General features: G+C 47.5%; 3 protein-coding genes across 5 annotated transcripts in view; all 3 read left to right on the top strand.

Moving 5' to 3' along the window:
* LOC115785054 (heat shock 70 kDa protein 1) overlaps window positions 1-8,818 on the top strand; it is a 12,378-nt gene extending 3,560 nt beyond the window's left edge. The window contains exons 2-3 of one of the 2 annotated variants that reach the window (XR_004020316.1): window positions 1-602; window positions 8,744-8,818. The exon at window positions 1-602 is cut by the window's left edge and continues 1,393 nt beyond it. Coding sequence is in view for 1 of the 2 variants with exons in the window: in XM_030736502.1 (XP_030592362.1) it covers window positions 1-552 (552 nt within the window). In the remaining variant the exon portion in view is untranslated. Of the gene's footprint in view, window positions 692-8,743 lie in introns of those variants that run through there. The other variant, XM_030736502.1, reaches the window with a different exon arrangement.
* Window positions 2,802-8,817, top strand: LOC115785055 (heat shock 70 kDa protein 1-like). Its single transcript, XM_030736503.1, has 2 exons — window positions 2,802-2,954; window positions 6,749-8,817. Exon 2 carries the CDS (start codon window positions 6,771-6,773, stop codon window positions 8,691-8,693), a length of 1,923 nt encoding a protein of 640 aa, XP_030592363.1. The 5' UTR covers window positions 2,802-2,954; window positions 6,749-6,770; the 3' UTR covers window positions 8,694-8,817.
* Window positions 8,819-10,848: 2,030 nt separating the features above from the next.
* The window catches only part of taok2a (TAO kinase 2a), a 28,703-nt gene continuing 25,275 nt past the window's right edge, over window positions 10,849-14,276 (top strand). For both annotated transcript variants that reach the window (XM_030736482.1, XM_030736481.1), the window contains exon 1: window positions 10,849-11,301. The gene's annotated coding sequence lies outside the window, so the exon portion shown is untranslated. The remainder of the gene's footprint in view (window positions 11,302-14,276) is intronic.

Below are 14,276 nucleotides of genomic sequence, written 5' to 3'. Positions count from 1 at the left end.
CTGGGCAAGTTTGATCTGACGGGAATCCCGCCCGCCCCACGAGGGGTCCCGCAGATCGAGGTCACCTTCGACATCGACGCCAACGGCATTTTGAACGTGTCGGCGGTGGACAAAAGCACCGGCAAAGAGAACAAGATCACCATCACCAACGATAAGGGCCGACTGAGCAAAGAAGAGATCGAGAGGATGGTGCAGGACGCAGAGAAATACAAAGCTGAGGACGACCTTCAGAGGGACAAAATTGCCACCAAGAACTCCCTGGAGTCCTACGCCTTCAACATGAAGAGCAGCGTGCAGGACGACAACCTGAAGGGCAAAATTAGCGAGGAGGACAAGAAGAAGGTGGTGGAGAAGTGTGACGAGACCATCACGTGGCTGGAGAACAACCAGCTGGCTGATAAAGAGGAGTACCAACACAAGCAGAAAGAGCTGGAGAAAGTGTGCAACCCCATCATCAGCAAGCTGTATCAGGGAGGGATGCCCACTGGAGCTACCTGTGGAGAGCAGGCACGAGCCGGCTCCCAGGGGCCCACTATTGAGGAGGTGGACTAAAGAGGCCCTAAAGATGGACTCTGAGCTCACAGGGACTGTTGCACACTCACATCAGACTGTTGGACTTTAGCTTAAGTTATAAAGAAGCTAAAATTTGACTCATTCCATATAAATATTTTTATTAAATGAAAAGCTGTAATTTTGTATTTCATGTTCTCATATTTTTGTTGTATTTGTGAAATAAAACTCTAAAGTTTTGGCTTAAAGTGCCATTTTCATATTTTTATCTCTGCCTTGCTGGACTTTGCAATAAAATGAAGATTAAACAGAATCGTTGTTCCCATTTCTATTTTTGATCTTTAGGTGGTTAAACATTAATATTTGTTGATGAAATATTCTAAAATATTACAGTACAGAGACACTCTGTAGGTGATGACATTTTTGTCACATTTGGTGCAAACAGAAAAAAACATGTTGGAAGCTGTGATTCATGTTTTTCTCATTCAAACCAGAAATTATTCCATGCACAGGAAAGTGTGGATGTGTGGCCTAATTAAGATCCCATTTTATGTCATAAAGGCTTTTAAATGATATGGAAATGATTCATGTTTGCTCCACAGATCCTGGAAGTGAAGCAGCAGTGCAGCAATAATACAGAAAGATCCAGAAAAAGACCAACGACAGGTCATCACAACATGGTTGAAGTCTCAGTACAAATATTAATGTTCATGTATGAAACAAACAGCTGAGATTATCAGGAGGAGAAAAGCTTCATTGAAGTGAATGCTTGAAAACTATCAGAATAAAAATATCTATTAAAATATGAGCAAAGCTGCTGGACCTCAAAACACTGCTCTTCACTTTGGCGCCCCCTCCTGGAACAAAGGAGAATAACAGCAGAGATTAAATGAGCTTTAAAGAACGTCGGTAGATTTGAAGCTCACCGTGAGCCTTTGAGTCTGACTCCTCACCTGAGCGGGCAGCGGCAGAGCTCACGTTACAAACACACTAATGACATTAGTTTGCAGCCATATGCTGGTTTAGGATGAAATATGAAACAGAGGAGCATCCCTGTTCCATCAGTGCACTGTGAGAAAGAGACTGAATCTCAAAGATACAGAGTTGGTGGAAGAACTCTGCAGATGCACTTTGGGCACAAATATTTCCACGATCAGGAATTTATAGATGATGTGGGAAAAACAGGCAGATGAAAACATCAGCCTGCATCCAGTGGAAGCTTTTAAAGAGGACATATAATAAGCTTTTATTATTTTATTTTTTTAATTTATTGATGTTTGTTGTCTTACTGTCTTGCTTGTTCAGTTAGGTTAGACTTTGCTGTCTTTTGCTGCTAGACTTTTGCAGACTCGAGAGAGGCCCAACCTGGTACTAACAAGGTGTGCCTAATAAAGTGGCAGGTGAGTATCACTTGTTCCTGTCACAGTCTGCCTCGGTGCTTTGAGTGTTAAATAAATCCCAGTTCTTACTTTTCTCATTATCCACAGAGACATCTGCACACAACCCCTGGACTGAGCCTGTCTTCACCTGTCCCTGTGAAAGCTTTCATTTCTTTCAAAGTGTCGTTCTCAGTGTTTCTGTTTCTGCACAGACTTTCAGATGTGACCTCTCTGCCTTTGGTACGAGTGCCTGAACAGCAGCACGCTCACTACAGATCTGTGGATTTTATTGAAGACTTTACTTCCTGTGATCTTCTGTTATTTCAGGGTCTCCACAGACGTTGACTCAAACTATGGATGACATTTTTAGAGCTGAATATCAAGTGTAACTCTTAATGTGAAAGGAGAAAAATAAAGCTTCATTAAAAATCATTATTAAAATATCTTGTTAGTCACCATCACGACAAACTGAGCACATAAAGGTTCAGGGTCCTAAAGATTTCTAAATAAAGGTTTGTTTCTTTGTTTCATCTTTATTTTTGTCTCCGCTGAATCTGGAACCAATAATTATTCAAGAAATCAAAATCTCAAACTGTGAATAGATCGCAGACAAAATCCAGAAGTTTCTGTTCAGTTTTTGCTTCAATTCTCCAGAAAATTCTCCATCAGACGAGAAAAGTACTTTTATTTTGAAACGTCACCGGAAAAAAAAAGCAGCGCACGGGGATCTTATTGGCCGACGCTTCCAGAAACACGTGTCACACAATTGACACTAAATAGAGAAAATACCGGAAGCACAATTCAAAGTAAAACAAAACCGTTTATTGTGACTTTGGTGTGTTTTATTTTGAAGCGCCAGACAGGAAGCTGCACCTGTATAATGACGCACACCTGACGTTGCTGTGTGGGAACCGTCTGGAAGCAGCCAGACGGTGAGGCCACAGATATAAAGCTGCTGGTGTGAGAGCAGAGAGAGCAACAGAAAGAGATCAGAGCGCAGCAGAAGATCCAGAGAGGAAGAAGAAGATCACTCCTCTTCACAGCACCGAGCAGCAACACTCAGCTGTAAGTACAAGCTTCATATCTGAGGATACTTTACTCTGAAAGGTCCAAGCTGGAGCTTAGAAATACAGACATGAGTTTTATTTTGAAGGGAAATGTTTGGAGGAGCTTTTATGTTTTCATGCAGATGAGAAGAAAAACTCAACTTAAAGTGAAGAAGATTTAATGAAATTAATGAAGTTTAACATTAAAGAAAGAACAAAGTGATGATGTTACAGTCTGACTGCAGTTTGTCTGATCCTCAGGCTCCATAAATACACATTATTATTAGTAGTAGTAGTACTTGTAGTAGTAGTGGTAGTAGTAGAAGTAGTAGTGTTAAGTCATGTTTTTTTTTTTTTATTTGTGAAGGAAAACATTTAAATCACTTCAATTTAAAATCAAAACATTTAATATGTTAAAGAATCAGAAGAATTACATGTACGTGGGCAATCTTCCATCCATCCATCCATCCATTTTCTTCCGCTTATCCGGGGCCGGGTCGCGGGGGCAGAAGCCTAAGCAGAGAAGCCCAAGCTTCCCTCTCCCCAGCCACCTCCTCCAGCTCATCCGGAGGGACCCCAAGGCGTTCCCAGGCCAGCCGAGATACACAATCTCTCCAGCGTGTCCTGGGTCTACCACGGGGCCTCCTCCCGGTGGGACATGCCCGGAACACCTCACCCAGGAGGCGGCCAGGAGGCATCCTAATCAGATGCCCGAGCCACCTCAACTGGCTCCTTTCGATGTGGAGGAGCAGCGGCTCTACTCTGAGCCCCTCCCGGATGGCCGCACTCCTCACCTTATCTCTAAGGGAGAGGCCAGCCACCCTTCGAAGGAAACTCATTTCTGCCGCTTGTATTCGCGATCTTATTCTTTCGGTCACTACCCAAAGCTCGTGACCATAGGTGAGGGTAGGAACGTAGATCGACCGGTAAATCGAGAGCCTCGCTTTTACGCTAAGCTCCCTCTTCACCACGACGGACCGGTGCAGCGTCCGCATCACTGCAGAAGCAGCCCCGATCCGCCTGTCGATCTCCCGTTCCCTTCTCCCATCACTCGTGAACAAGACCCCGAGATACTTAAACTCCTCCACTTGAGGCAAGAACTCGTTCCTGAGCCGGAGATGGCACTCCACCCTTTTCCGGCTGAGGACCATGGCCTCAGACTTAGAGGTGCTGATTCTCATGCCAGCCGCTTCACACTCGGCTGCGAACCGTTCCACTGCGAGCTGGAGGCCCCCCCGTGATGAAGCCAACAGAACCGCATCATCTGCAAAAAGCAGAGATGTGACTCTGAGGCCACCAAGGAAGAAGCCTTCCGCCACCTGGCTACGCCTAGAAATTCTGTCCATAAAAATTATGAACAGAATCGGTGACAAAGGGCAGCCCTGACGGAGTCCAACACCCACAGGAAACAAATCCGACTTATTACCGGCTATACGGACCAAGCTCTCACTGTGGTTGTACAAGGACTGAATGGCCCGCAACAATGGGCCAGACACCCCATACTCCCGCAGAACCTCCCAAAGAACACCCCGAGGAACACGGTCGAATGCCTTCTCCAAGTCCACAAAGCACATGTAGACTGGTTGGGCAAACTCCCACGCACACTCGAATATCCTTGAGAGGATAAAGAGCTGGTCCAGCGTTCCACGACCAGGACGAAAACCGCATTGTTCCTCCTGAATCCGAGGTTCGACTAACGGACGCACCCTCCTTTCCAGCACCCTGGCATAGACCTTACCGGGGAGGCTGAGGAGTGTGATCCCCCGAAAGTTGGAGCACACCCTCCGGTCTCCCTTCTTAAAGATGGGGACCACCACCCCGGTCTGCCAATCCAATGGCACTGCCCCAGATCTCCACGCGATGTTGCAGAGGCGTGTCAACCAAGACAGCCCTACAACATCCAGAGCCTTCAGGAACTCAGGGCGAATCTCGTCCACCCCAGGGGCTCTGCCACCAAGGAGTTGTTTAACTACCTCAGTGACCTCACCCCCAGTGATGGTCAAGTCATCCCCCTCATCCCCAGACTCTGCTTCCACTACAGAAGGCGTGTCAGTGGGATTCAGAAGGTCCTCGAAGTATTCCTTCCACCGTCTGACTATAGCCTCAGTTGAAGTCAGCAGCACCCCCCCCGCACTATAAACAGTGTGAGTGAAGCACTGCTTTCCCCTCCTGAGTCGCCTGACGGTTTGCCAGAATCGCTTCGATGCCGTCCGAAAGTCTTTTTCCATAGCCTCACCGAACTCCTCCCACACCCGAGTTTTTGCTTTGGCCACTACCCGAGCTGCATTCCGCTTGGCCTGTCGATACCTGTCAGCTGCGTCCGGAGTCCCACAGGCTAACCAAGCCCGATAGGACTCTTTCTTCAGCTTGATGGCTCCCTTCACCTCCGGTGACCACCATCTGGTTCGGGGGTTACCACCACGACAGGCACCAACCACCTTGCAGCCACAGCTCTGAGCAGCAGCCTCAACAATGGAGGTGCGGAACATGGTCCATTCGGACTCAATGTCCTCAGCCTCCCTCGGAATGCTGTCGAAGTTCTGCCGGAGGTGGGAGTTGAAGATCTCCCGGACTGGGGCTTCTGCCAGGCGTTCCCAGCGCACCCTCACAATACGTTTAGGTGTGCCAGGTCTGTCCAGCATCTTCCCCCGCCACCTGATCCAACTCACCACCAGGTGGTGATCAGTTGACAGCTCAGCTCCTCTCTTCACCCGAGTGTCCAGAACATACGGCCGCAGATCTGATGATACGATTACAAAATCGATCATCGACCTGCGACCTAGGGTGTCCTGGTGCCATGTGCACTTATGGACATCCTTATGTTCGAACATGGTGTTCGTTATGGACAAACTGTGGTTTGCACAGAAGTCCAATAACAAAACACCATTCGGGTTCAGATCGGGCAGGCCGTTCCTCCCAATCACGCCCCTCCAGGTCTCACTGTCATTGCCCACGTGAGCGTTGAAGTCTCCCAGCAAGACTATGGAGTCACCAGATGGAGCACTCTCCAGCACCCCACCCAGCAACTCCAAAAAGGGTGGGTACCCTGAACTGTCATTCGGCGCATAAGCGCAAACAACAGTCAGGACCCGTTCCCCAGCCCGAAGGCGCAGGGAAACTACCCTCTCGTCCACCGGTGAAAACTCCGACGTACAGGCAGCAAGCCGGGGGGATACAAGAATACCCACCCCAGCTCGCCGCCTCTCACCGAGGGCAACTCCAGACTGGAACAGAGTCCAGCCCTTCTCCAGGAGACTGGTTCCAGAGCCCAGGCCATGCGTTGAGGTGAGCCCAACTATGTCTAGCTGGTATCTCTCAACCTCACGCACTAGCTCAGGCTCCTTCCCCACCAGAGAGGTGACATTCCATGTCCCAACAGCCAGTTTCGATAGCCGGGGATCGGTCCGCCAGGGCCTCCGCCCTCGGCCACCGCCCGACACACATTGCACCCGACCCCTACGACACCTCCTGCGGGTGGTGGGCCTGCAGGAGGGCGGGCCCATGTAACCTCTTCGGGCTGCGCCCGGCCAAGCACCACGGGCTAATGCCTGGCCACCAGACGCTCTCCCTCGAGCTCCCTCCCCAGGCCTGGCTCCAGGGTGGGGCCCCGGTAACCCTATCCCGGGCAGGGTAAACTGTTCCCTTGTTTTTTCCCTCATAAGGGTCTTCTGAACAATCTTGGTTCAGGAAATCACAGGCCATCCCAGCAGCTGGCTCTGTTGTTGTAGTACTAGCAGTATTATTATTAGTAGTAGTATTGCTGCTGCTGTGGGTATTTGTCCTAATTGTCCTTTCTGATGTTTCCTCTTAAAGAGACAAACTCAAAGCCGTCGAGATGTCTGCAGCTAAAGGCGTAGCGATTGGCATCGACCTGGGCACCACCTACTCCTGTGTGGGGGTTTTCCAGCACGGGAAAGTAGAAATCATCGCCAACGACCAGGGCAACAGGACCACCCCCAGCTATGTGGCCTTCACCGACACCGAGAGGCTCATCGGGGACTCAGCCAAGAACCAGGTGGCTCTGAACCCCAGCAACACTGTGTTTGATGCCAAGAGGCTGATTGGAAGAAGGTTTGATGAGCCAGTGGTGCAGGCGGACATGAAGCACTGGCCCTTCCAGGTGATTTCAGATGGAGGGAAGCCCAAAATCAGAGTGGAGTACAAAGGGGAGGACAAAGCCTTCAACCCTGAGGAGATCTCCTCCATGGTCCTGGTGAAGATGAAGGAGATCGCAGAGGCCTACCTGGGCCACAAGGTGTCCAACGCTGTTATCACAGTCCCGGCGTACTTCAACGACTCCCAGCGACAGGCCACTAAAGACGCAGGCGTCATCGCAGGACTCAATGTCCTGAGGATCATCAACGAGCCCACGGCAGCTGCTATCGCCTACGGTCTGGACAAAGGCAAGTCAGGAGAGAGAAACGTCCTGATCTTTGACCTGGGCGGAGGCACCTTTGACGTGTCCATCCTCACCATCGAAGACGGCATCTTTGAGGTGAAGGCCACGGCCGGAGACACTCACCTGGGCGGAGAAGACTTTGACAACCGCATGGTGAACCACTTTGTGGAGGAGTTCAAGAGGAAGCACAAGAAGGACATCAGCCAGAACAAGAGAGCCTTGAGGAGGCTGCGCACAGCTTGTGAGAGGGCCAAGAGGACCCTGTCCTCCAGCTCCCAGGCCAGCATTGAGATCGACTCTCTGTTTGAGGGCATCGACTTCTACACCTCTATCACCAGGTCTCACTTTGAGGAGCTGTGCTCCAACCTGTTCAGGGGAACTTTGGAGCCGGTGGAGAAATCCCTGAGGGACGCCAAACTGGACAAGGGGCAGATCCACGACATCGTCCTGGTAGGAGGCTCCACCCGAATCCCCAAAATCCAGAAGCTGCTGCAGGACTTCTTCAACGGCCGGGAGCTAAACAAGAGCATCAACCCGGACGAGGCCGTGGCTTACGGCGCCGCCGTCCAGGCTGCCATCCTCATGGGTGACACCTCCAGCAACGTCCAGGACCTGCTGTTGCTGGACGTGGCACCTCTGTCCCTGGGTATCGAGACGGCCGGAGGGGTCATGACGGCCCTGATCAAACGCAACACCACCATCCCCACCAAGCAGATGCAGACCTTCACCACCTACTCCGACAACCAGCCCGGCGTCCTGATCCAGGTCTATGAAGGAGAGAGAGCCATGACCAAGGACAACAACCTGCTGGGCAAGTTTGATCTGACGGGAATCCCGCCCGCCCCACGAGGGGTCCCGCAGATCGAGGTCACCTTCGACATCGACGCCAACGGCATTTTGAACGTGTCGGCGGTGGACAAAAGCACCGGCAAAGAGAACAAGATCACCATCACCAACGATAAGGGCCGACTGAGCAAAGAAGAGATCGAGAGGATGGTGCAGGACGCAGAGAAATACAAAGCTGAGGACGACCTTCAGAGGGACAAAATTGCCACCAAGAACTCCCTGGAGTCCTACGCCTTCAACATGAAGAGCAGCGTGCAGGACGACAACCTGAAGGGCAAAATTAGCAAAGAGGACAAGAAGAAGGTGGTGGAGAAGTGTGACGAGACTATCACGTGGCTGGAGAACAACCAGCTGGCTGATAAAGAGGAGTACCAACACAAGCAGAAAGAGCTGGAGAAAGTGTGCAACCCCATCATCAGCAAGCTGTATCAGGGAGGGATGCCCACTGGAGCTACCTGTGGAGAGCAGGCACGAGCCGGCTCCCAGGGGCCCACTATTGAGGAGGTGGACTAAAGAGGCCCTAAAGATGGACTCTGAGCTCACAGGGACTGTTGCACACTCACATCAGACTGTTGGACTTCAAACCTCTGACCGCATGTTCGTTTTTGTTGCTATTTATAATCTGTAAACTTACAAATGAAGAACTTTCAAGATTTATCTACCTGTTTTTAGACCTTGCAATAAAAATGGTTCATAAATGTTTTATTTGTTTTGTAGTTTTTTTTTAAGTATGTTTCCATTCATATCTTTGCATTCTGAAACATGACTTCATCTGAACTTGGCATCAAATTAGACCAGAGATTATTCATATTGTTTTATTGTGTAAACTGTGTGAGGCCTTAGTTAAGGTCTGTTTTCTCATACAGATGAAAATGAAGAAATGTGTGGCTGCATGTGTAAAACTCTCTAAACTAGCACTGCAATTTGCAGAAATACCAGCAGAAGTCACTATTTAACGTCTTTCAGAGCCTGATGGACACATTTTATCAGGACAGAGCAGCTTCACAGCACCGCCAGCTCCCTTATTCTAAATACAAGCTCACCACCCAGTTATCTCACCAATCTGTGGATTCTGTGTGTACATTGAGATCAATTACTTTTTCATTTTTAACAGAAAATTGTGTATGCAGAGATGTAACTGCCACAAGGCAGGAAACAAGTGTAGATCAGACATGAAATTTTATATTTTCTTACATAATTCACTTGAGTAATAGTGCTGGTAAATGTTCTGCACTGAAAGCTGATGCATTGGAGGAAATTTATTGCAGACTTTATTTAAACATTTAAAGCTTATTGTTCAGACTTTTAATGCAATAAATGTCTTATAAGGTTGATCATGCTTCTTTTGTTAAACCAACAGTCCTGAGCTGTGGCTGAAAATGGGCGAATCTTTAATAACAGCTAAATATGAAATGTAGAAATATTTTTTTTAAATATAAATTATTATTTCCAAATGAATCAGCGCTTTGCCAGCAGAACGTGTTCACTTTGCAGCTCAGTAATCATTAAGTAGTTAACCAAATGTCACCAGTAAAACATCTAGGCTGTTTTACATCAGTATGAATTTGAGCTTTCTCTGGAACACCAAAAATTTGAAAACCACTGGTGTAGATCTTGTTTTTTCCTCCTCTTCCTCTGGCTGCTCCTTTTAGGGTCACCACAGCGGATCATCTGCCTCCAACTCAGCCTGTCCCAGCATCCTCTGTCAGACCAACCCTCTGCATCACTACATCCACGAACCTCCTCTGTACATGTCCAAACTATCTCAGCCTTCCCGTGGATACTTTGTATCCAAACTGCTCAACCTGAGCTACCCTTCTGAGGTACTCATTTCTAATCCTGTCCATCCTGCTCACTCCCAATGAAGATCTGAAGACCTCCAGCTCAGCCTCCTGTCTTTGTGTTGGTGCCACCATCTCCAAACCATCCATCACAGCAGGTCTCACTACCATCCTGTAAACCTTCCCTTTCACTCTTGCTGCTCTCCCCCTGTCACAGACACCTGCTCCATCCTGCCTGCACTCTCTTCTTCACCTCTCTCACACACTTTCCACCTGTCTCTCTCTCATTCACACACATATATTCTGTCTTGCTTCCATTTTCATTTCTCTTCTCTTCAGAGCATACCTCCACCTCTCCAGGCTCTCTTTCACCTGCTCCCTCCTCTCACTACAGATTACAATGTCATGTGCAAGCATCATAGTCCACGGAGACACCTGCATGACCTCAGCCTGCACACAATAAGGGGCTCAGAGCAGATCCCTGATGTGATCCCACCTCCACCTTGAACCCAGCAGTCACTCCTACCGCCCACCTCAGCAGTGTCTCACTGTCCTCATACATGTAATTGATGTGGATACCATTATTGCTACTATTATTATTATTTGTACAATATTTGAGTAGCTTCAGGAGCTTTCTAACTAAATCTCTGCTGTCGTTAATCTGCAGTTTTCAAAGCTTTGCCTCTCCGGCGCTGGGTCTGGATTTATAAGTTCTGGATATTAAGTGCAGTCCTTTAAAAATAATCATTAAATCAAGCCTCGAAGCGTTTGTACTAGATTATTAATATCATGTAGGTCGGTTTATTTATACCCTTTTATTTGTGAAGCGGAAACTTCGCCGGAACTGGAAGACAGCCGTTTCCGGTCCCCGCTCTGAGTCCCGCCCCGCCACCCTGTGCCATCTTGTATTTAGCAAGAACAAAAACGGAGGAGAAAACGAGCCCGGCCCGGGGACGGGGCGCGGATTTTCAGGCTGCTTTTGGAGCGTGTGATTCAGAAAGGCTGGTGCAGCCGGACAGTATGCTCGGAGGAGCAGCAGCACGGAGGAACAGCAGCCACACCCCGCGGGACAGCTCCGGTTCGCGTTAGCTCGCAGGCTACCCGAGCTAAGCTAAGCTAGCGGCGCAGGACGGAGGCAAGCGTCGAGTCCGAGCCGGTCTGTGCCGTCCAGAAACCCCACATTAACTACACTAAAATCCGCAGGACCTGGGTGGAAATGGCCCGGACGTGGTGGTGACCGTATGCAGAGAAGAATTCCGGGCAATGAGGATTGACGCTCGCTGCTAGCTCGGCTGCTAACGGTTGTTTTTCGGTCCAGAGCGGAACCACAATAAGCCGCGGTGAGTCCCGTTAGCTGGGGGTTCGCAGGGGCTCAGAGTGGGGTCCGGGAACGGCCCCTGCTGGGCTACTGGTTTTTAAGGCCTTCAGTAAAAACAGTGTAAACTTTTACTGCAGCTAATATATATATATATATATATATATATATATATATATATATATATATATAGTTGGGAATCTGGCGCAGTAATCCTTTTGGGCTTAAAGAATCAGTGTCCTATATTTGTCTGTTGCTCAGCCTTTTTACATGTATTTAATTTTTTTTAAATAATTGTAAGAAACCCAGTAAATCCAAGATAGGACACAGTTTTTAGTCTTCTTGCCTCTTCTGGATGCGGCCCAGCAGTCTTCAAACAGGCATGCATATAAATGAAAATATCACCGATTTTTCGAGAGATGATCTGAGTTTAAATGCCAAACAAAACCCTCAATAACCGGCTCATAAAGCTGTTGATAAGGCATCTGTGAGGGTGGAGTGGAGGCCATTTATGGAGCTTCAGTATCCAAACTAACTTAATGGATGTGAGGTTTCCGTTTTGGACCAGCTCTCCATGAAATGCTTATGTAAGCCTTAAAATCAAAGCCACGCATCTCGGGTGTCCTTATTTCCTCCTAAATAACTTTGGAGAGATTGGGTGTGATATAAAGACCCAAACTCTCCTCCTCCTGCCTCAGGAGACTTGGCATCAAGCCACAGAAAAGCATTCAGCTTTCACTTTGTGTAACTGTTACATGTTCATGCAGTTATGCAGTTTCAGGATATTTTAGTGTTTATGCTCCTGCAGGAGGAAAATTTGGGCCATACGCTCTTATTCCCTGTGATCAGCCCACTTATGTTTGCCTGAAAATGAGCAATCAACCTCCCCATGAGTGCACAGCATTCACAGCAACTTAGCTTTAATTATGCAAAACTGTTTGGAGCTCCGAGCTAAAATTCAGCCATGTGATCGAGGTCATTCAGCAGCACTGACGCACAACATTTCACGTCACACTTTGTTTAAAAAGAGCAGTCTGTGGCTCTGCTTCCCTTTTTCTGTTGTTTTTAGTCCTGAGCAGAAATGTAACTTGACTGAACTTGTGTGAGTTTGTTTTTCCGTGTAGGAAGTTGAGGAAACTTGCTTTCCAAGTCTTGCATGCTCGAGCTTGCAGGAGCAACCCTGTTCCTCGGAAAAGGGACAAAAATAAAAACCACGAGACGTCTTCTCACCTCAGAAAAGACGGCTGCAGTTAAGCACGAACCCGAGAAACCAGACGATAATGGCGACCGACCTTTTGTGAATTTAAACTCTGCCACATACATCCCTGTGAATGAGCCTGATGCTTCATAAATTTTTACTTAGCCATGAACAGAACAAAGGACTTATGCAACAGAGTCAACATGACCCCATTTGAATGATGCTGTTATTTCTACTGTGATCTACTGTCAGGGATCTGCACATCCTTAAAGATATATCAAAAGAAACATTTTAAAGGGCTCAAATGTTTTGAAAGTGTTATTAAAGAATATGAAAGGTTTTCTAGAGAAATTAGATTGTATCTACAGGGGCTGGCAGTGAGGGTGAGACAGGAAATGTATCTCTGAATTTTTACAAATACTTTTAATAACAAGAACAAATGTGGTTCAGTGTGTCAGGTCATTTCAAAACGGTCGGCCACATCAGTTTTTACCTGCAGCAGGTGGCAGTAGGCCACCCCCCCCCCACCCCCAAGGAGACACACAAACTGAAGTTTGTGTTACATTTAGAACATTTTAATCTCTTTAACCTTTGTCAGACACAGGAAGTGAATCCACCAGACTCCATTCACAAAATCAGGGATTTTCCCTCCCAGAATGAGAGGTGTTGGCCTTCTGCTGCCCGATTGTTAGTTTGTGTTATTGTGTGACTGTTGGTCTACAAGTACAATAAGAATACATCATGTCCTGATACTAGAATACCAAACTCCTCACAACACCAAGAAAATACTTGATACAATTTTCAGTGCCATTCTGGCGTCATATTTGTGCTGTTGATCAAATAATTGGTGAGGTCTGGCTGCTGGTAGACTTCCTCACTAAAGTCAGTGACCTAAAGACGTAACGCTGTGCTATCATTAAATTAACACGTCTGTTAACGTTACAGACGGCAGGACTGACGACACTTGATGCCTCGTTCCCACAGCAATGGTGCTGTTTTATTGTTAGCCATAGCTGTTAGCCACTACCTTAATCATACCTTAACAGATGGCTAATGTATGTAGTTGTTAGTAGCTAAACTGTGCTGTGCTGTGCTGTGCTGTGCTGTGCTGGGGGGGGGAATCTGTAGTTTTAAATGCATAAAATGCATTTAAAACTACAATAAGAATAAACTCTAATCTGTAAATAAAATAATGCACTGCTGGAAAAAATAAAAGGCTTAAGAAGCCTAAACAATGAAAAGGAATAAAATAAGGTTTCTTGAGCAGGTGTGAGTCCCTTGGCTGGTGTGCTCCTCGGCTTTGTTTGGATCTGAAGTGTTGCATCAAAATTAACACAGTGAGCAGAAACCTCAGTTCTGGAAGATTTGTCTCAGCACGTCGTCTCTGCAAATCTGAAGTTTTGGCGTGATATAAACGTTAACGCGTACCTTCAGGCGTCTAGCTGCTGCCATTATTCAGGCTTGTAGTTCAATGCTCAGTTTCCTTCACTGCTGACTTTGAGTTCTGCTGTAAATCATTTAAAAGCCTGTGATGTAATTTACGTAAGTGGCTGACGTTTCTGGCATTTGTTCTTTTGTGTGGTGTTTACCTCGTGGTCGTGTCCTGATGTTTTCTGTGCGGTGCCACAATAGAAACAAATAAAACCCTGGGATTTTGTCCTTCCTGGGTCTGTGCTCTGTTTTTCTACAGGCAGACTTATGTGCGCCTCCAGTTTTTCCACTTCTTTGTACGTTCACTCGTGTCCATCAGCCTCCCAGAATTTGCTGACATCTGTGGGTCCTTATGTTGAGAGTATGATTAT

This window comes from Archocentrus centrarchus, chromosome 8 (genome assembly GCF_007364275.1).
Source record: "Archocentrus centrarchus isolate MPI-CPG fArcCen1 chromosome 8, fArcCen1, whole genome shotgun sequence".
Taxonomy (NCBI): domain Eukaryota; kingdom Metazoa; phylum Chordata; class Actinopteri; order Cichliformes; family Cichlidae; genus Archocentrus; species Archocentrus centrarchus.
This window is presented reverse-complemented; position numbering and strand designations above follow the sequence as displayed.